This window comes from Phallusia mammillata, chromosome 5 (assembly GCF_965637545.1).
Source record: "Phallusia mammillata chromosome 5, kaPhaMamm4.hap1.1, whole genome shotgun sequence".
Lineage (NCBI taxonomy): Eukaryota > Metazoa > Chordata > Ascidiacea > Phlebobranchia > Ascidiidae > Phallusia > Phallusia mammillata.
Genome location: NC_137256.1, coordinates 12402258 through 12421979, shown reverse-complemented (window position 1 = coordinate 12421979; position 19722 = coordinate 12402258). Strand labels below are relative to the sequence as shown.

The 19722-nt window shown below is 37.7% G+C and overlaps 3 protein-coding genes across 5 annotated transcripts; all 3 read right to left on the bottom strand.

The window, feature by feature from the left end:
• Positions 1-2093: 2093 nt before the first annotated feature.
• Positions 2094-8090, bottom strand: LOC145229001 (uncharacterized). Of its 3 annotated transcripts, none has more exons than XM_080094236.1 (8): positions 7746-8090; positions 7301-7448; positions 7010-7173; positions 6350-6742; positions 5689-5979; positions 5316-5530; positions 3095-3368; positions 2094-2431 (listed from the first exon to the last, which is right to left on the bottom strand). In XM_080094236.1, exons 1-8 carry the CDS (start codon positions 7915-7917, stop codon positions 2142-2144), a joined length of 1947 nt encoding a protein of 648 aa, XP_079950362.1. In that variant the 5' UTR covers positions 7918-8090; the 3' UTR covers positions 2094-2141. The 3 variants fall into 3 exon arrangements, with proteins under 3 accessions (XP_079950362.1, XP_079950363.1, XP_079950364.1); XM_080094237.1 differs by having other exon boundaries at positions 7301-7385; XM_080094238.1 differs by lacking the exon at positions 2094-2431 and adding an exon at positions 2438-2731.
• Positions 8091-8153: 63 nt separating this feature from the next.
• LOC145229000 (uncharacterized) lies at positions 8154-13574 on the bottom strand. The gene is made up of 9 exons (XM_080094235.1): positions 13370-13574; positions 12861-13071; positions 12268-12485; positions 12067-12198; positions 11476-11769; positions 11163-11344; positions 10983-11100; positions 10536-10598; positions 8154-10000 (listed from the first exon to the last, which is right to left on the bottom strand). Exons 1-9 carry the CDS (start codon positions 13527-13529, stop codon positions 8322-8324), a joined length of 3057 nt encoding a protein of 1018 aa, XP_079950361.1. The 5' UTR covers positions 13530-13574; the 3' UTR covers positions 8154-8321.
• Positions 13575-14213: 639 nt separating this feature from the next.
• On the bottom strand, positions 14214-18474 carry LOC145229003 (uncharacterized). The gene is made up of 10 exons (XM_080094239.1): positions 18302-18474; positions 17951-18073; positions 17225-17353; positions 16802-16962; positions 16625-16739; positions 16382-16517; positions 16087-16235; positions 15735-15875; positions 15063-15241; positions 14214-14424 (listed from the first exon to the last, which is right to left on the bottom strand). The coding sequence occupies exons 1-10, from the start codon at positions 18354-18356 to the stop codon at positions 14335-14337; spliced, it is 1278 nt and encodes a 425-aa protein (XP_079950365.1). The 5' UTR covers positions 18357-18474; the 3' UTR covers positions 14214-14334.
• Positions 18475-19722: the final 1248 nt, after the last annotated feature.

Sequence of the window (19722 nt, the reverse complement as noted above, 5' to 3'; positions counted from 1 at the left end):
TTCACATTTAAATCGCTTGGTGCACCATTATATCGCTTGGTTCATATTTATATCGCTCGGTGAACGTTTATATCGCTTGGTGCACATTTATATCACTTGGTTCACCCTTATATCGCTTGGTGCACCTTTATGCCACTTGGTGTACCTTTATATCGCTAGGTAAAGGTGTGCGTAGCATTATACAGGTGCACCAAGCAAAACAAAGTTGCACTGAGCGACATAAACGTGCACCACGCAACATTAAGGTGCACCAAGCGACATAAAGGTGCATCAAGCGATATAAAGGTGCATCATGCGATATAAGGGTGAACCAAGCGATATAAATGTGCACCAAGTATATCAAGGTGCACCAAAGGATATGTTGAGTTGAGTTTATTTCGCTTGGTGAAAGAACATATAGCGACACAATTGCACTAAAAACAAATCACCATATACCGTAAAGGTGCACCAAGCCATCCTGTATATTTTAGATGCACCGCAAAACGATAAGTTTAATTCACTTTTGTTTGTAAAAAAGCTGGAAGTATTTGAAATATATACTATATACTACATACTTGAAAATGACAACTTTCACTGTCTGATAAAACAAGAAAGCACATTGATAATCTAGGTTACCAGATACGCCTGATACTTCCTTATATTCTACAATTATATTATAAGATAAACATTAAAAAAATAGTTTGGAATACAATTCAGCAATTTCCCGGACTTGTCTACTGCTTTCTGATGTTGATGTATATTGTATAATCATGCCATAAACACAAAAACAGCTTCGTAGTAGGTTAGCTGTAATTTGTACGTTTTTTCTCAAAAATCACTTAAGATCACCAAAAACATCAACATGACAAGTATCAAAATCAAATCAAACCAAGATAATCTTCCAAGTTGCATCTTGACCTCAAAAAATCGCAAAGTGTTAACGGATGAGAGGAAGCTTTTACTAATAATATCACCGTAACTTTTCAGTACAATGGTGACGTAGCAAATAACATTTTTATAACATACCGTATTTACCCGATTGCAGGCCGCGGCTTATATTGTTTTTCAGCTGCCGTTTGTGCGGCTTATAATCAAGGTCGGCTTATATTTTAATATTATATCGAAATTATTTCTACACTCCAACATTTTAAATTATTTGGGGTTCAAAACTTGTGTGCATGTACAGATTATACGTCGATATACGTTCTGATGGGTACAGTTATCAACGTAAGTAACAGATATGGGCAAATAGTCATACCATATAACAACAGAAAGATGCATTAAGAAACAATCGTATCTAAAATTCCAGCGTGCGGCTTACAATCGAGGGATTTTTTAACACCTCAAGATGCGGCTTACAATCGAGGGCGGCATACAATCGAGTAAATACAGTATCTGCATATGGTACCTATAGATTTAACTATGTCATTCGTTTTTTTTACTTTTGCACAATGATTAACTGTTGTACGAGTAGACTTCACATGATCAAAATCGATTTGATAAATTACAATTTTCACATGTAGTTTTTGGGATAGTTTGGGAGCCGAATCTGAACTGAACCAAACCCAAACTCTAACTCTAAATTAGGTGTTAAACATAAAGTGGAGCCGAACTAGTTAATATAACACTTAAATCATTTTTTGGAATCGCACTAAGAAATATGTAAGAAAACAGCTATAAAATCCTTCCCAAATTTGAAAAAGGCTGTTGAAAACAGCCTCAAAACAATAAATAGTAAACCCGAACCGAACCTGAACCAGTGCTGGGATTCAGCCGGCTTGCACTGGTTCTATAGAACCGTCTCACGATATTTTATGAGATCAGCGAACCGGTTAGTATTACTGGTTACTGTCAATGGACTTTTTGTAACAGAACCGGCTGAAACATTTGCCTTTTGTGATAGAACCGGATGACAAAAAATTTGAATCCCACCACTGACCTGAACCCACGTGACAAGCGGCTCGACTCCAACACACATTACAAGAAAAAATCTAACAGGCCTAGCCATTTTTTGGGGGATGATGTGTTTGTTGCTCAAATGTATTGTTTTTTGTTGCGTGCAACTGTATAATTCTGATATTCAAGTAGTTTTTTCACCCCTTTAATGCACAAAGTTGATTAGATACAAAAGTATATTTTATTAAAAATTACAAAAAAATGCTTCAAGCATCGTGAATTGGAAGAAAAGTTAAATGGTCGCGGTAAGGCGAAGTCGTTTCCTCAATAATGTCCGTTGTTTCCTTTACTGGTAACCATTGTTTATTGCCAATTTTAGATTCGTTGTTGATGGAGATCACGGTGTCATTTTGGCCATCGACAACGCGAAGTATGTAGCTGGATGAAACAGGATCGCATTCACTTGTTAACAAGATATCATCAGTTTGTTTCCCAAGCTCATATTCGATGTAGTTACTTTTCGGTTGGTAACTTTGAAAATCTTCTTGTACCCCACCTAATAACAAAGTTTATCGATGCAGGCTATGCTAATGTCGAATAACAGCACATGGCGCAAATCCATTGCAAATGTTAAACGCTGTAGTTTTTTTTAAAAAAAATAATAAATATTATTTTGTAGAACTACTTTAGTTCTCTAGGATCTCTACAGTTGGTCAGTTTCTGCAATGTTTTTTTTTTAATTTTTCGCACTCCCGCGGTAAAAGAAAACCTGAAACATACAGAACGGCTACCCAAGCAATCATTATTGCATACAAATAGCATTTATAACTCTACATGGTGCATTTTCCGACTTGCCCTTCAAAAAAAAAAAATATTGTAAAAAGAATAATATTGAACAATTTCGAGCATGGAACAAATTATATATTCGTCCTTATTTGAAAAACGACAACTCAAATGTTTACTCAAAATGACTTGTACGGCTGAGAATAAGTATATGCTGGACACTTGTATTACAGACACTGCGATAACTATAAATCTATTCAAGGTGTGTGCGTAAACAATCGCATCTTTTTGAAACCTGCAATATGCCGTTATAGTTTGACAATTCAAGAGTTTTGCAAACCTACTTTTTGCTACAGGATTGTGCAGCAAGAAGGCAGGATATATATTGCAAAACAGTTCAATTATTTGTAGCAGAATCTAGAATTCTAAAGTTTACCTGGTGATGTTGGGGTTAACTGACAATCCCGTATATTTGCCTTCGTGCAATAGACTGGATTCGAAAGTGCAGTTATGCCCTGTGGCTGATTGTCCACTTTTTCGTTGTTTTCTTTGATGTTGTCCTCATCGGAATTTATGTTCCGGAATTTATGCACCGTTGGTATTATTAGTTTTCTCTGTTGGTCACTGCCAAGTTTTAGTGGCACCGGCGTTTCGTAATCCATTTTGTTTGATAACTTCGTGAAATGTTTGTCGTCGTTTAATGTTGCCTCCTATACGTAAACAGTAGAGTTTTTAACGAGCACCACATCGAACGTACGCCAGCTGGAGTAATATCGTAAGTTATGAGAATCACAAATGCACCAAACATTCCTTAAAATATTCGGGTTGAATGAAACGTTTGGCCAATATGCCTTTGACACATAACCTCAAACAACTTTTGCAATTGGTAAGCTAAACAAAACACCTAGTATTTTGCAGTTAACGTCGATTCTGTTTTGTTGAAACAACGATTAGGCAATTTATGGATTTTGAAGCGATGGATTGTAGAATTTAGGCGATGGCTTTGTTTTTCATTGGTTTCAGCAAAGTCTGTACAGGTATCCCTGCAACCAAAAATTTCAAGTAGGCGTTGTCTCGGACTAATAGGTTGATTAGGACTAGACCAGCGGTTCTTAACCTTTTTTTGTCCACGCCCCCCTAAGGTGTTTGTCGGGCACTTCACGCCCCCCTGAAACAGGCGAAAAACGACATTTTTTTCGGAACACATGCAGCAATGGAACTACAAGAAGTCTCCGTTGCCTATGTTGTAAACCAGGGATCACCTAATTACGGCCCAGGGGCGTTAAATGTGCAAACATTCATTATACATTTCAGTAATAATTAATTTTACCTTGTCTAACAGGATTACAAGGCATAAGTATCATCCAAAAGCAGTTTGTTACGTCACAGACAAAGGCAAAGAATAGTACTTGTGTGCGAACAATTGCCTTTTTAGCTCTTTGTGGTGGAATAAACGTGCATTAGTTGGTATGTGACAGTTCTAGATTTTTTATAATTTTAAAATTAAACAGCGGTACAATCTTTTTTTTTTTTTTTTTTTTTTTTCACGGGGTTCGAACCCAGGACTCTCCCGGGGACGAATCCCGATCAGGGTTTTTATGTCTGTATATGGGTCAGGCGCGCCGGACCATTCGGCCAAGTTCCAATCTAAATACAAATAACATCGTAGGAAGACATGAAGACCCTTTGTGGTCTGGTCAAAATCGCCTCGCGTGTGCCAGTTTGGGAAAGGCTGCGTTAGGGCTTGTAACCCATGCGGCTCTCGAGCGTGATTATTAAAATTATCCGGCCCGCAGTTAAAAAAAATTGGTGAACCCTGTTCTAAACTGACAGACCAAAAACTTTGCCTTCTATGTCATTATTCAAAATTTGTGTTACGCCATATGGTATCGCATCATACTATTCGTTTCTTTTTTGAAAACGTGGTGCTCGCAAACAATACACTACACTTGCAAAATTAATTTTAGGGGGAGGTGAGTCCAAAGTTAAATAGATTTGGTTATGTAACTTTTGGCTCACGCCCCCCCTGGAAATGTCTCGCGCCCCCCTAGGGGGGCGTGCCCCCCCCGGTTAAGAACCACTGGACTAGACTCTAGTCCAGAGCTCTTCAACCGGGGTTCCGCGGAACCCTAGGGTTCCGTACAACCCTTTCAGGGGTTCCGTGACCTTTAAGGGTTGCACGGGGAGTAGCAATTCGAACACGAATGATTCATAGTATCATTGTTTCGAACAGCAATGCTCGCCTGTGCAATATTGTTAACCTTTGTTACACCATTGATCAATTGTGACGTAATAAATACAACTTTGTTACACTCTAGCTAAGTTGCGAGATTAATGTAGAAACGACCGATCCAAATAACACGGCAATGTGTTTCAGTTAACCGTTTAATTCAATTCAACCTTTGTGATGTGCTTTGGATGTATGAATCTTTTTTCTTTGATGTAGCCTACTTGTATTACATTCACTAAAATTATTTTATGGGGGTTCCGCAAAGTTTGACAAACTACCTTAAGGGTTCCGCGTCACTAAAAAGGTTGAAGAGCACTGCTCTAGTCACTAGAGTATTTGATTAAAGAAGCACAATCTTTATTCGCCACAAATATTTCTCAGAAAACTTTTTTCAGTTAAAAACTTCGTCAAGCAAAGGTATATTTACCAGAGTTGCAGGTAATTTTTTTGATTCTGTAATCAAGTCGTTCATCTTTTGTGCCCATTTTAGGATGAGTGCGATTGAAAGAAGCAGAAAAACCGAACCTCCCACCACGCTTATTGATACAATGGCAACCGGTGCCATTGTCTTTTTTAACAACTTGTTCTCCTTGTCGTTGGTAATTGTAGCTTTTACTGTTGGAAATTTCGTGTTGTACGTAGCTGCAAGCAATAGGTGGTTAGGCTATAAAAAACTTACTTGTATAAAGAAACTAACTTAGATCCCAATAGTTTTATAAGGTGAAAAAGTTGTGCTTGATTACTCAATAGAAATTGTTTCATATTTTTATTGTAAGTAAATTTGTTTTACGTCAAATTACCGTTATGTGGCATGCATTTAACATCCACTTCGTTTTCACTGCTGATCGTCAGCCAAAGGACCAGGCAAGTAAATGTGCTATTGTCCGTATTGGCCGACTGTAATTCGTAGACAGCCTCTGGTGAGCTTGCAAAGCTACGACTGGAACAATTTACTGGTAAGTCCGGTCGCGATATGTGGAAAACGACATCCTCCTGGTAAAAGTATCCTGGCATGTCGTAAACCCCGCGTTTGAAAAGGTAGTGATCAATGCTATTGGACGTTGTCTCGTTTTTCCCACCTAATGCTTGTTCTGAAAAGAGTCGCTTTTTGTGTAATTAACTGTGAAGATGGTGAATGTTTGTTCATGACAATAAAAATAGACATAGTAAAAAAAAATTACGAAATATAGCTAACATATCTTTTTAAAAAATGGACAGAAAAAAAAGCCAATCTATATTGAAATTGTCCTAACGTTTTTCTTGTGTAATGATACCGACTTTAGTTTTTAATGTAGCAGCTGGGGTTACGAAGGAAAACAAAACATTGTAATACCAACGATGAAACAATCAGTTACAATGGCCAACGATGCAGAAAACAGAAACAAAAAAGTTTCATTCAAACCTATATAACAAATCTTGCTTTAAGTAGGCTACATGTTTTACCGCATTAATAACTCCTACCTTTGGGAATTTGAAACTCACAAACGTACGAATATCGTTTGGCGTCTTCATTCCTTAAGTATTTCTCCCACGGGGAAATTATGGGTGGCGCGGGTAAAATAGTAGTCGCTACTGATGATGTCGACACAGGAAATCCGACACCGGTTACTGCAGGATTACCAAAATAGTCTTCAGTATAGTAAATTTGCGGATAATCGTACGGTTCAAAATACGACGGATCATCAGAGTATGGGGGATATGGTGGCTGGCCAGATTCTGGAGCACTCAAATTAGGATCTTTATCCACTTCGTATTTTTCTGTTGTGGGAGGTACGGTTGTTATGCGTTTCCCCAATTCATCGCTTTGCTTATCCTGATCTTTATCTTCTTCAGCTGTTTGTATTCTGTTTTTAGCTGTGAAATACACAATGTTTTGTCTACACGTATATACGGGATATTGCTAGTTTTGGATAGTTTTCATTTGTTATATTTGTTGCAGTTTTTGGTGACAAATTTGATTACTTACATACAAATTAGCCTGATTACGTTGCAGCAAATCATTGCCTATTAAGTTCCCATTATTCCCAATTCGTTTTATGCGCACAATTTCACGTTTTTGTCCGCTCTTGCCACCTAACTTAAATACATGTGCAACGAAAACACCAACACTATTTTGTTTACCATAGATTGGTTTGAGATTTAAACTTTCCACAAGCCTTGTCCGAAACAGGGTGAAAGCAACATATGTGTGGTTGTAAGATGCCAAGTTGATGTTACTGCCGTAAAAGCTACATTCCTTCTCCTTCATAGGTATTGCGCAACATCCAGGTAAGGGAGCAGCAAATCTAGTTTAACACAAGTGAAGTTAATAAATGTACATTCAAACCCTAATTTGGACATTCGATAAATCTAAAGCTATTAGAATTAATTTTTGTTCCAATCAATTCTGAGTCTCATAGTCATATCACTTACCTGTCATCTATCCGATAATACAACGTTACGAAGGTAAACTTGGACTCGAACATGGGAGGAAATTGCCATTTGACTTCTTTGTTTTCTGTCGAAAAGGAAATATTACCGTCCATGAACTGTTGGTGGAGTCCTTTCGTCAACAAGGAACCTTTGTTGAAGATATGTTTCATTTTTTAAATCAGGTTAGCAATACTGTCTAAGATTATTATACCATAAGTTTGCATCAAGCCATTCTTGATTAGACTCGATTAGTAGTCTACTTTAACAAAGTCACTGCACATAATCGAAACTTAATTATGTCACCTTGACATAAACAAGGAATCAAAATATACTATCCACCCCATAAATGCTTGAGATTATGTCCAAAACATTAGGATTATTGCATTATATATAAACAGACAACTAGTGTGTGATCTAGAAAACGTCTGTTGTAACACATTCTTACCATTGTTCTTTGAGACGTTCGAAAGTAAGCATACTTCGCAGTTGACGCTTGAGTATTGCAGTTCTGGGCACTCGAGTGTTGTTGAAACTGAACTAAAGCCTTGGTCACATGCAACTACCAGAAGGATCAAACTGACCTTCACCCAAGACCAAATGCTATACCATCCTGTCATTTTCACTACCAATTCTAAATGTTCGCTAGTAATGTAACAGATAAGTTAACGCTGTGTAGTTTTCAAACTTGCTAGCACATTTGAAGTCCGCGCACAAATTATCTTTCTCCCATGCCCTTTATCACATTGCACTGCTCTCTAGAATTGCTTCCTATCTCCTGTAAATACGAGCCCCGGGGGACCCCGTTTCTTCGAAATGATCGACTGATAACTTACTATTGTTGTGCACAACAAAATTCCGACTAGCCGTAGCTAATTTCTTATGATACAACATGACAATTTTTAAACACAATAGCATTTAAGCAAAGAAACTGAATAAGCAGGCGCCAATCGTTCAGCACACCATATACGCATTTCAATTCAATTGGCGCATGCATCTAGTCTCAAGCAGGAAACAAGTGACGTCAAGCTATTTCCTTTTTAACAAAATTCCCTTCACCTTGTTGCGCGAAGCAAATGTTTTCAATCGGCTGTAAAGTTTGTTTGTCCAAATACGGCGTGTCGTAAGCTGGACGGTCAGTGATTGGCAGCAGAGTTTGTTTGTCGAGATACGGACCGACATGGCACTTGTTTCCACAATCTTTGTCATTAAGGTCGCAACGATCATAAACCTTTTGTTGTGAAGTTTTATTATCATTGGAAACATTGGTTTGGGTATCTTTCTTAAAATGAGCTTCTTTTGGGTCTTTTTCGTAACCAAGTCGTATTCCTAGTTCCAATTTATCTACGTAAGGCGAATCGTGGGCATCTTCTTGGTCACTTATTTCTGTTTGCATTTGGGAATTGTTGTCTGCTTCATTGTATCCAAGTTTTCTCCCCAGATCGGACTTATTAAGATAACCTGAATCGTTGTCGAGCACATCGACATCGTCAATAGGCTGCCCTTGTGTCTGTTGGATTTTACTTGAAACTTCTTCATTTAAACGCAAGCCATAGTCACATTTTTCGCCAAACTCAGTTTTGTCCACATATTGTGAATCATGTGTATTGACAACATGGTCGGGATCGTTGTCAGTAAGGCTTTCGTCGATGTGATTATAGAGGTTGCGGTTACTAGTTTGTTTTATAGTTTTGTGATCAATTTCGGCTTCTTTACTTGTAGGCTTTTCACTGTCTTGTTTCTCGACATACTCAGCAGTATCCATGGCAACAATATTTATCATTGGTAAGGTGGGTGAGTAAGCCTTGTTAACATGTTGACTTGGTTCGCTTCGATTTGGTATGTTTTTATCAAAATCAGCTGTATCAATATGCGGCGCAGGGTTCTTACTTACGACATCTGTCCTGTCGTAATTTGATGTGTCTTCAGTATCTGTGTCGCCATACAGATCCTTTTGTAAATGTTCGCCATCGCAGCACTGTGCCAACTCTTCTTTGCTCAGGTACGTATTTGTTACGTCACAGACGATGTCATGCTTCCTGACGTACGTCATATCTTCATCACTTTCACTGCCGTCTCCGTGACTGGTCAATGGCGATTCCGGGTAGCCACTGTCTGTGCAAGACACAGCTGTCAATGGGGGACTTGCAGGTTGCTGTGGTTCGTTTCCACCTGGTAAAACTTTAGACGACTCCTCAGCCTTTTTTGCGTTGTACAAAAACACAGGACTTCTTCTGTCATTTATACGAACATCACGGTTTTCGTGCTTCTTCGGGTCCAGTTGTGAGTCATTTTTAAGCTCACTGGATTGTGTGGTGTCTTTCGTTGGTTGCGCTGGCCCGGTATGTGTAATCTCAGGCGTTACCAGTTGTGGTTTTGCCGAATCGCAATAGCTACTGCCGCCGCTACCAACTCCAGAATCGTACGAATTTTCCGAATACTTTGGTTCCGTGTCGGGTTTCATTTGGTCTGATTCAGAGATTAATTTCGACAGCGATAACTGGGTATTAACAGCACTGAGCATTCTTGACGATGGAGGGATGCTTTCTCCACTACCAAGGCCCGAATCATGAAAAACAGGAACCGCCCTCTTACTGTCCAAACTGTCGTTACTTTGAGAGAGTACAAAATCGCTTGAGGGTGATGAGAAATCGGAAATGGATTGCTTCTGTATGTAATCTGAATTCACACTGGAACTTGTGCCTACAACGTAACAAGGATTGACATTAAACATCAACATGGTCATGTCCTGTAAGATTTAACATTTTCAAGTCTCGCCAAGTTTTTATAGGTTTGAGGTAATTTTTAAGGCGTGTTTATAGAAGATCGTATTTTAGATAGATTGAATATTTTGGGCAGCAAATGAGGTCAAGTCAAACAAAGTCGACAAGCTAATAACGCGGCCCTCGACTTACTTAAATGTTGTTTTTGGCCCTCAAAGTTGTTGGAGTTTGACACCCCTGGTCTATAGAGTTCCAACAGTGAAGTCACTCTAATTTACTGCAGTTTTTCAATGCACTGTTACATCTATGTACAGTTTTGCTATGATTTGGGGGTAAAGGTAAGCTAGCAATCATTTTTTGGTGTGCATGATTAGTCCAAAAAACTTGGGTGTAAATTTTTATCATTAAAAGTTTCGAGTTGTAAACGATAGATAATATTAAAAGCCCCTGGTTTACATGATTTTTTTTCCGCTGTTAGCAAAAGCAGACGAACCACTCAAATTCACTGCATTTACCATGTGATGCTGCTTCTTTGTTGTGGTAATTTGGTTGTTGATCACATTTATCCTGGCCGTCCCCTGAAAGTAAAAGACTGTTAACTTAGGAAAACTGGGTACTTAAACACAACATAAAACGTATCATCAAGAAAATGCAAAATCAATACTTTTTATAAATGTTTAGATGACGAAAACCAAAGAACAAAAAACTGCTGAAATTTGATCATTACAAAGAGCAACATATTGACAGTTTTAGCTACATACAGACATGTGCCTCGGGCAAAACCATAAACAATTTTAACGCTGCCTACTGCATTATACACCCCGAGGACATAAACTTGTATAGAACTTGGCTTTCTTGGACTAAAATTTATTGAAATAGAAATACAATTCGTTTTTGCTATCGATTAATATTGGCCCAAATTGGACTTAAACGTTTTTTTTTAAGGATTATTTTTAATTTACCAATATAAGAAAAGTTTTGGTATTCTCGTTTTTGAATAACATCAACGCTTTCAACGTCGTACATATTCCCGCTACGTTTCTCCACAAACCAGCCAGAATCGTTGTTCATTACGTCATCCTGGAGAAAAAGTTGTTGCAGTTCATAAACGTGATTTCCCACAAGTTTGAGTGTAAACAAACCAGGTGTGTTGGGACTTTTCTCGAGTCCTTAAGCTCTCTGTGGAGTTTCCTTTTCCATCGCCACAATACGGCAATCACAATTACCACAAGAAGAGTTGTTCCAACAGTGCTCACCACCACGATAATGGTTAGGTTTTCGACGAATTCTTTATGGTCACTGACAGGGATATACAGATAAGTTTCTGAAATTAAAAATTGTTTTTTTTTGATTGTTTTTTTCTTTTACTGAAAGGTGCGTAAAAGCATAAAAGCAGGTTAAGGGTGCAGTTGTACAGTCGTTGTACATAGGCGTTGTACAGGCTTTGACACTTACCATTGTGGGGCATGCACTTCACCATTAGTTGGTCTGAATCGTTTAACGAAGTCCACAATACCATGCACGTGAAAGTGCTGTTGTCTGGGTTGCTTGAGCTCATGTTGTAAACTGTGTTATTGGGGCTATCTCCAAAGGAACGTGTTGCACATTGGACCGTTTCATCCGGTGTAGAGGCATGGTAGACTCGGTCGTTTGTGTAGTAGTATCCATACATGTGAAATACCCCACGGTTAAACAGCTCACTGTCGATGTTATAGGGCGATTCAACCGAATTGTTTTTCATTACTTCATCTGTAACATTTTCGTAAAACAAACACAGTTGGCATTTTTGTCACAAACTAATAAATAACCAACAATAATAGCCTATGCAAAAAAAATTCTGCTTAATACGTCGAACATAATTTTCTGAAAATTTTTATGTTTTAATTAGAAAAGTCATCCCTGTCATCCTTAATTTTTACTTTACAATATTTAACCTATACTAAGTTTAATGAAATAACTGACTAACCAAAATGCATTACAAAAGGTAGTCAGACTAAAGATGGGCAAAGTGCCTGAAAAAAAATTATGTAACGTTCGTGCTCTTACCTTTAGGCATGTCGAACATGCAAACTGAAGCGTATTTTGGTGCCTCAATGCGCCCCACGTATTTTTCAAATACTGTCGGGGGTCTGACAGACGGGATAGGTGGAAATATCGGTGGAGGATTTAAAGTATGAACTAGAAAAAACACGAAACTATGATGTTATATTGTGTGTTTGTTTGCATGGTAACCAAGGATGAACTTACATCGCTGCACAGTTTCTGTCGCTGCTATATCTGTCGTTTTATCCACCAAATCAGGTTTCATAAAAGGCCAGCAGTGGGTGGGGTCCAGATCTGAGAAAGATCGAACTCGAAATAAACTGAGGCTAAAGAACAACTGGTGACGTTCTGTTAGAGAGATCTTGGCAGTGCAGTTGTTTGCTTGAAGAGGCACGCCACAACACCCAGGTACTGGACGAAAACTAAAAACAGATAAAAAGTAAAAAACAGAAACATAAAGTCAATTATTGTTGTCACCTTGTTCAAAAACTAACTGACAAACTTATTGAATAGCTTTGGTGCTGTGCAAAGCTCATTGGTCGTAAAACCCGCGTTTGTTTGAACACCACATGTTAACAATATCTATAAGTTTTCTGATTCAAACAATCTTTTAAACTCTGCGTCTAAAGGTTTTAAATTAGTTTTAGATGTAGAAATATCACTTGAATATTGACACGTCAGAGTAATTCGAAAAAGAATAGATCTAGAAAAGATTTTTTCGACATTTAATAATCAGTATTTAGTTGACTTTTGAACAACTTGTAGCAATAAGAAAAAGAGGGTGAAACTTATGTTACCTTGTAATGTTACCGTCGAGCAATATGTCATAAACCTCATCTTCATATATTCCTGTCTCGTCGACATCAGTTGCATAAATTGTAAGCATTATATGCCTCGCCTCAAGCACAGCAGAACTAAAATCCCATTGGAATTTCCCACAACTATTGCGGACAAACATCACTTGACGGTACTCGAGATAGCTGTCCAGAATCTTTCCATACACGTTTTCTAAGGAAATCAGTAATTTTATAACCTTTGCAAAAATGGCCAAACAAACAATCTTAATTGCCAAAAATTGTTTTATCGGTTCAGCCAATTTTAACAAATAAATATGAATCAAGATCGTGGAAGATTTTTAAAAACAACATCTTTTGAGATCTTAAGTGGTTATGAATTCAATTTAGTAAACCATGTTACTATAGTATCTTTATTTGCCTTGTTTTACTGTCAATTGTTTAAAATATTCCTTTACATTTTGCTTCCTAATAGGTCTATTCATAAAATACATGTTTTCACTTTTGCTTACCTGATTTGGTAACGTTATCTATGATTTCACACCTTTCACCACACATGTGGTCTGCAGCATCCATGTCTGTGGGACACGACAATGTGCTACCAACACATGTTGGGCACAAAACGGACAAGGTCGCAAGACCTATTATTACAAAACAATGCAAAAGCTCCATGTACTGTAAGTTCTAAATGAAGATAGTGATACATGGTTTATTTTTCTGGCTTGACAGCTGTGTGCAGCAAGCTTTTTTTTTAAATCTGATTAAATGTCACAAAATGTTGGTAAACATACACAAAAATTGACTGAAACGTTGCGGTTCCGGTTTTGTTTGTTGCGCAAAGTTAGGTCTGTGTTCTGGCCAGTTTTTTGAAATTCAATATTATTCTAAATCTGGTTTGTTAATAAGTAAAAGCCAAAGTTTAGCTCACTTCATTAATACCTAATCTACATACAAATGACAAATCAAACAACTTTCCTATTTCTCAAAAACAGCTGTTTAAATTGACGACCTTTTAGAAATGGTATAAATCCTTAATGGCAAAACTTCTCGTCAAATGAAAGAGCTAATTCTGTAACAGAGGTATCGCAGGTACATTCTCGATAACGTCACGTTTTTCGACGCCTGAAGGCAAGTAAGCTCGCACCAAACCCAATTTACCACCTTGACCTCGTCCTTTCTCGCCATCGTGCTGATTGCATCGATTATTATCCTATGCGTGACCACGGACTAGACGGAGAATTGTACTTTTTTGCAAAGGTGGGTTGATAAAACTGCAGCCTTGTGGTATAACATCGTGCCATTGTTTTCGAACTAGCAATTCTAAGGAAATGAAAGACAAACCATACGTTCCAAAAACGCGCCGTATTTTAAAAAGAAAATACTGCGAGGGAACAACAATAATACGTGAAGTGGTTGAAGAATCAAATAAGTAAAAAAGTCATGTGAAATGTTTTCGCACTTCGGACACTTGATCACTTCACGGCGACTCTTCAATGGTCACAGCAGGATTACTTCGTCCCAGCCCGGTGATTGTTCTGATATTTCGAGAGCGACTCTTGTTTGGCGTCTAAACGTCACAAAACCATGTTTAAGAATAAATGCAACGATGCTGTAGGCTTGGAAAACTTTCTGTTTTGGAAAACTTTCTGTTTTGGAAAACATGTATTTAAAGATGTTTGAACTGTCTTATATGCTAAACTAAAACGTGCCAGCCACTACATTTATTTCACGCAAGAAAGACCAAATGGATTTATGAGATTTATAACAAATATCAACTAATTTATTTTACACTTTTAACCAACGCTTAAATAAAGGACCACGTTTCTGTTCATGCAAACGAAAACGAGACTTTTACTATTTTTATTTACCACATCCTACTACCTTCACCAAAAATAGTTTATATCGCCTACAGCTCAACAATAAACGTCCTGCTTTAATTTAGTACAAGATTAGGGCACTACACATCGCTGTATTATTGATTTGTTTTAATTCTCACAATTTGCGTGGGATGAGCGTTGTATGTAATACTTACAGCAGGACTGGGAACCTTTTAAAGCCTAAAGAGCCATTAAAGTCACATTTTAACAATTTAGTTTCGAGGTACACATGTCAAAAAATACTTTGAATTTGTATTGGTTAAAATACAAGAGAAGATAAGTCAAGACTTTCAGCATTGATACCAGTGGTTCCCGGCCTGTGACTTACAGCATATACTGCATCACATTCATAGGATGCGCTTTGACGCTTTCTTCTACGATTGTATACGCAGTAGACGACAATGATGATGATAAGTATAATGACGATGATTGCCAGAACAATAACGATGATCAACCAAGTGTTGAAGCCGCCGATTGCAAGCGGTGTCTCTGATGTACCTGTAGTACCTAAACAGAAGTTTAAAGTGGAAATTAGGGCGTCAAGATGTTTGAAATTGTAAAACAAGTGCCTTAGCTCGTTATTTGTTGTCAACATGGGGTATAATATAACGTAATCAAAAAGCTATGTTGCATTTAAAATGAAAAAGAGTTAAAAAAAGAGGAATATGCGACATATGTCGTTATATAACGAACTGTCGCAATGTTACCAGTTTGGAATTACTATAGAGTTAGAGTATTAATCAAAGTATTAAGAAGTTTTGTTGTTCAAAAGACTATCTAAATTTTAATTCTGCCGTGAGGAAAACCAATATCCACAAAAAAGTGATAAAAATATCGTAAATAATATTGTATTGAAGTGCTGACATTGGCACACAGTTACCGGTGGATGGCAAGACTAGGTCTATAGTTTTCTTCTGTTTGATCATTTGACCCAATACAGTCTGAAATGCTAACAGTGAAGCAACACTGATTGAAAAATACGTAACATTTTTCTTCTTACCGTAGGTTTTGTGAAAACACCACTTGTCGTAATTGGACGATGTCGTCTCTTGGTAACAGCAACCACGTGACATGCACGTATCGTGGTCGATTCCTTCCCAACCACACTCGACGCGAGACGATCCGCCGTCACAAACGAGATCTGTAACCCGCAAATGATAAACTATGAGACACAGAAATTTCCAGATCTTTTTTTGTGTTGCCACCAATTGTGCAATAAACAACATCTGGCCGCCTTTCAATAAGTTTTTACCAAAAATAGCGGGTGCGCATATAAATGATAATGAACAAATCTAGAACCAAACAACAAAAGATGAACCAAGCAAAAAGTTACACAGAGAAGAGATACTAACCTTGTCCGATACTGGTGTTGAGATTGCAGCCCAATGAATTACAGCAGAAGTGACACATGTGACCTGCATTGCCTGGTTTACACAACCGCATGTTGGCTTCTGCAGTCGTCGCACAAAATGCAGTGGAAACGCAATTTCGCGTTGCATACCTTCAATGAAAATATATCTCAAAAAATAGCTGAAACACCAGTCAAGTTTTATTTGAACATGCCGAAAAACCTCAAGCAACAAAATAAAAATAGTTTCATGTGTACGAGTGTGGTCATCTAAATGTTTAAAAATGTGGATAACCTACGTTTGACCTCCATTATTTGGGTAGTGTAGTGTGGTGATACAAGATTGCTGTGAGGATGAACATTGTTCAATTGTTGTTGCATTAAAGTCGAATAAGGTTGAATTTAATGTAATTCCACAAAGAACAAAGTCGGCAGCTGCAAAAGTATTTAAATTGGTGAAACATCATCATTCACTCTTCATACAGTTAAAAGCAGATTTGGATTATACATCCACGAACTTGACTATTTCTTGAGGATTTTACCTGATACGTTCTGCGTCGATAGGACAATTGTCGAAGATATACTGTACAATCCCTCGTGAAAAGATCTAACAAAAAATCTGTACATTGTACCCGGATTCAATCCGGACACCGACACCTGTAGGGGAAAAAGTGTTGATGTTTACACTTTTATTCGAAAAGTAATAAAAATTGGTCTACTTCTTGTCCTGTAATGTTTCCTATGACCGTTGCTTGCTGATCTCCCTCACGAAAATAGTCGACTTGGTATGTGTAAGCTCCATTGCACTGCAAGTCCCAGCCCAATGTGACAGAAGTTGTTGTTGTTTGTTTTACCGCCAAGTTTCGCGGGCTGATCGGACCTAAACCAATAAAATCCGTTTTATCACTAAAATAAGGCTTGGCTTGGAGGAATACTCCTTATTTCATCTGTCAACAATTCTTTTCAATGTGTAACATGTTTGAGAACCAATTAACATTAACCCAAAATATCACAAAGAGGTATTGGTAAAGGCATACAAAAAATACATATAAACTTCGCAAAAATGACTATTTTTAGTATTTAAGCTCTGTTTCAGTCGTTGAATAAAAGGCTTTTTCTCCTCCGGTATTATGAATACTCACGCCACGCTGAGACTGGATCCAGAACATTGCAAAGACCAGTTTCGCAACAAATAGCTGCGTTGTCCCGAGTGCAAAAGTTCTCCACTGTGTCGAGACATTCAACAATTGTGGTTTGGCAGCCCTTCTGATCTGTTACATAACAAATTGTTTTTTATGTATTTGTTTTCTCCAAAATTTAAAATGGAAGTGTATATCGACGCGTCTGATGTGTTACAATATTTGCCGGGAAACAACTTAGTAAAAAGTGGTAGCCTGTAATAACTACCAGTTACTGGTGTTAGGAAAAATTGAAGCACAAAAACAAAACATGAATTACACATAACAAAATAATACAGCTGAAAACGCTTTCTGGTCACGAACTAATTAGGCAATTCAGAATTTAATTTGCCCCAGGTGAAATTTGTGTGCTCTGTTCGATTGCACTAATGCGCCACTCGACGACAGATAGGGTTAAGCCAGTAAACAAAACAAATTAAAACTTTGTTTTTACGACCTAAACAGAAACCGGTTCCAAGTTAGTGAGTTACAAAATTAATGATCAGCACACAAGTGATTTGGCCAACGCAATGGAGACAGTAAAATACTGACAGGCTAATAGTCCAACAAAGTTGTGAAATTCTATGGTCACTACATACAACCTCATTTTTTAATATCATAAAACTGACTCTTTGTCATGCTGCTCTGCCCCATATAATCTCAGCGGTTCGTTTTTGTTATCACACTCACAATAACGTAGTCCATTATTTGTCCAAGTCCACGAATAACATCCAATATCTTGTCCACATTCCAAGAAAACATCACATGGTTCCGTGATAAGTCTTGCTGGACAGAACTGACATGGATGCGCGTCTGAAAAGTTTTTTATACCTTGAGGCTTTGAAAACATGGTTAAAACAGTTAAATATTTTTGCTGGCTTTGACTGCGAAAAGGCTTGATCATCGGGTACAGTGTTTAATAAGAAAAACAGTTACTAGTGTTGATAATGTAATATCCTGCTTTCTCAAATTAGCAAGTTCGCCTCTCAAATAATATACAAATCCAAGAAATTATTTTGCATAAATTGTATTTGAAATTACCTGTTTTCAAAATAACCGTAATCAAAGCAACTGCGACAAAAAGCTTGAAATCCATGATGCTTTTGCTTCACTTACTGGTACAGGCTCCAAAGCAATCCCGATTTATAAAGTCCCAAACATTTACCAAACATGGTTAGGATATCTTCCATTGTGACATCATTTCTTGAACATTAAATGTAAAACCGCGGTAACAATTGATTCTAAATGGTGACCTGGTCGCCCCCGAAACCCCAATTACCCAGTGATTTTCCTCTCGCCGGCGGCATTTTCAATGGGTGAGAATTAGTGTGGGTGCTTTGATGTAAGTTAGTGTTACCGAGTAAACGTCATTCTACTGGAAATAATTTGCACTGCTTAGCAAATGATGACACCAGAACCCTTTCAAGCAAAAAAATGGTTTCGTTTTATATTGCGCTTTAAAATCTTTTCATAGATTCTTCGGTAAATATATAGCATTGAAACTTTTAAATGAAATTTTCTTTATGTTTTGGAAACTTTGGGGTCAAGAGGTTCGGTTTTTGATTTAACTAAGTTCTAATTGGTTGACAGTCATTTGACTGCTACCTGTAATAGAATGTAATAATGTCTATTAACTATACTTTTTGATGATTCATGCTAGCCAAACAAAACATTTTCTGAAGTAAATGCAACAACTTAAATAACCGTCATGCGTATATAGTGTTTATTTTTCTATTATTCGCCCGTAATCAACACCATAATTCAAGTATATGTCTGTTTTGGGCCTTTTTTCAAATATTTTTTTATTTTATTTTCTTAAGACATGTTTTTTGTCATACTTTTGCCATCGTCATTTCAAGAAGCTAGAAACTCTTGGCATTTAACGTTGGTAAGTGCAATGGAAGTCTGATTACAATGAAATTAAACAACGGCTTTTTCTTACCTCGTGACATGTCAATCTTTTTATGTTATTTGCCAACATAAAAATATTCTCGGCAAAAAAATATGTACGAAGCTGGGTTGCGACTAAGTTTTATAAAATTAGCATAATCTCCTTAAGGAGTGTAATCTATTGTTTCAAACAAAGGTGAAAACGCTTAACCTTGCAGGTCCTTACTCGAGCTGCTTCGTTTAAAGCGGCTTTTGGGGTTTTCTTGTCTCTTCCATCGATGACAATCGACCAAAACAAAGTGACGAGCCCTTTTCATGTTTAAAGAAGATCGTCTTGACTGTGAGGGCTCTTCGCAGGTCCAGGGAGACATTCAAAATGCACATAGACGGTCTGTGACTAATCGAAGACGAATAGGCAAGCCGCTAACGACCTACACTTAACTTCTCGCCGTAGTTTCTCGTTGACAAATGGTCGCAAGTGTTGACGTCAGTAAGAAAAATGCGGTGACGACCATAGAGGACCAATTGACACTAAACGGCTTTGTGAATTACACAGCGTTTGTTTCAAGTTC

Coding starts and splice junctions, on each gene's coding strand:
- LOC145229000 (XM_080094235.1), bottom strand. CDS start 13,529: ATGGAGCTTTTGCATTGTTTTGTAATAATAGGTCTTGCGACCTTGTCC. Junction 11,770..12,066: donor CATGTTCGACATGCCTAAAG/GTAAGAGCACGA, acceptor AAAATGTTACAG/ATGAAGTAATGAAAAACAAT. Junction 10,001..10,535: donor CAAAGAAGCAGCATCACATG/GTAAATGCAGTG, acceptor GTTACGTTGTAG/GCACAAGTTCCAGTGTGAAT.
- LOC145229001 (XM_080094236.1), bottom strand. CDS start 7,917: ATGACAGGATGGTATAGCATTTGGTCTTGGGTGAAGGTCAGTTTGATC. Junction 6,743..7,009: donor AAATCTCAAACCAATCTATG/GTAAACAAAATA, acceptor TGTATTTCACAG/CTAAAAACAGAATACAAACA. Junction 3,369..5,315: donor AAAAATTACCTGCAACTCTG/GTAAATATACCT, acceptor GTTTACGTATAG/GAGGCAACATTAAACGACGA.
- LOC145229003 (XM_080094239.1), bottom strand. CDS start 18,356: ATGGATTTCAAGCTTTTTGTCGCAGTTGCTTTGATTACGGTTATTTTG. Junction 16,518..16,624: donor ATCGACGCAGAACGTATCAG/GTAAAATCCTCA, acceptor ATACTTTTGCAG/CTGCCGACTTTGTTCTTTGT. Junction 15,876..16,086: donor CAACACCAGTATCGGACAAG/GTTAGTATCTCT, acceptor TGCGGGTTACAG/ATCTCGTTTGTGACGGCGGA.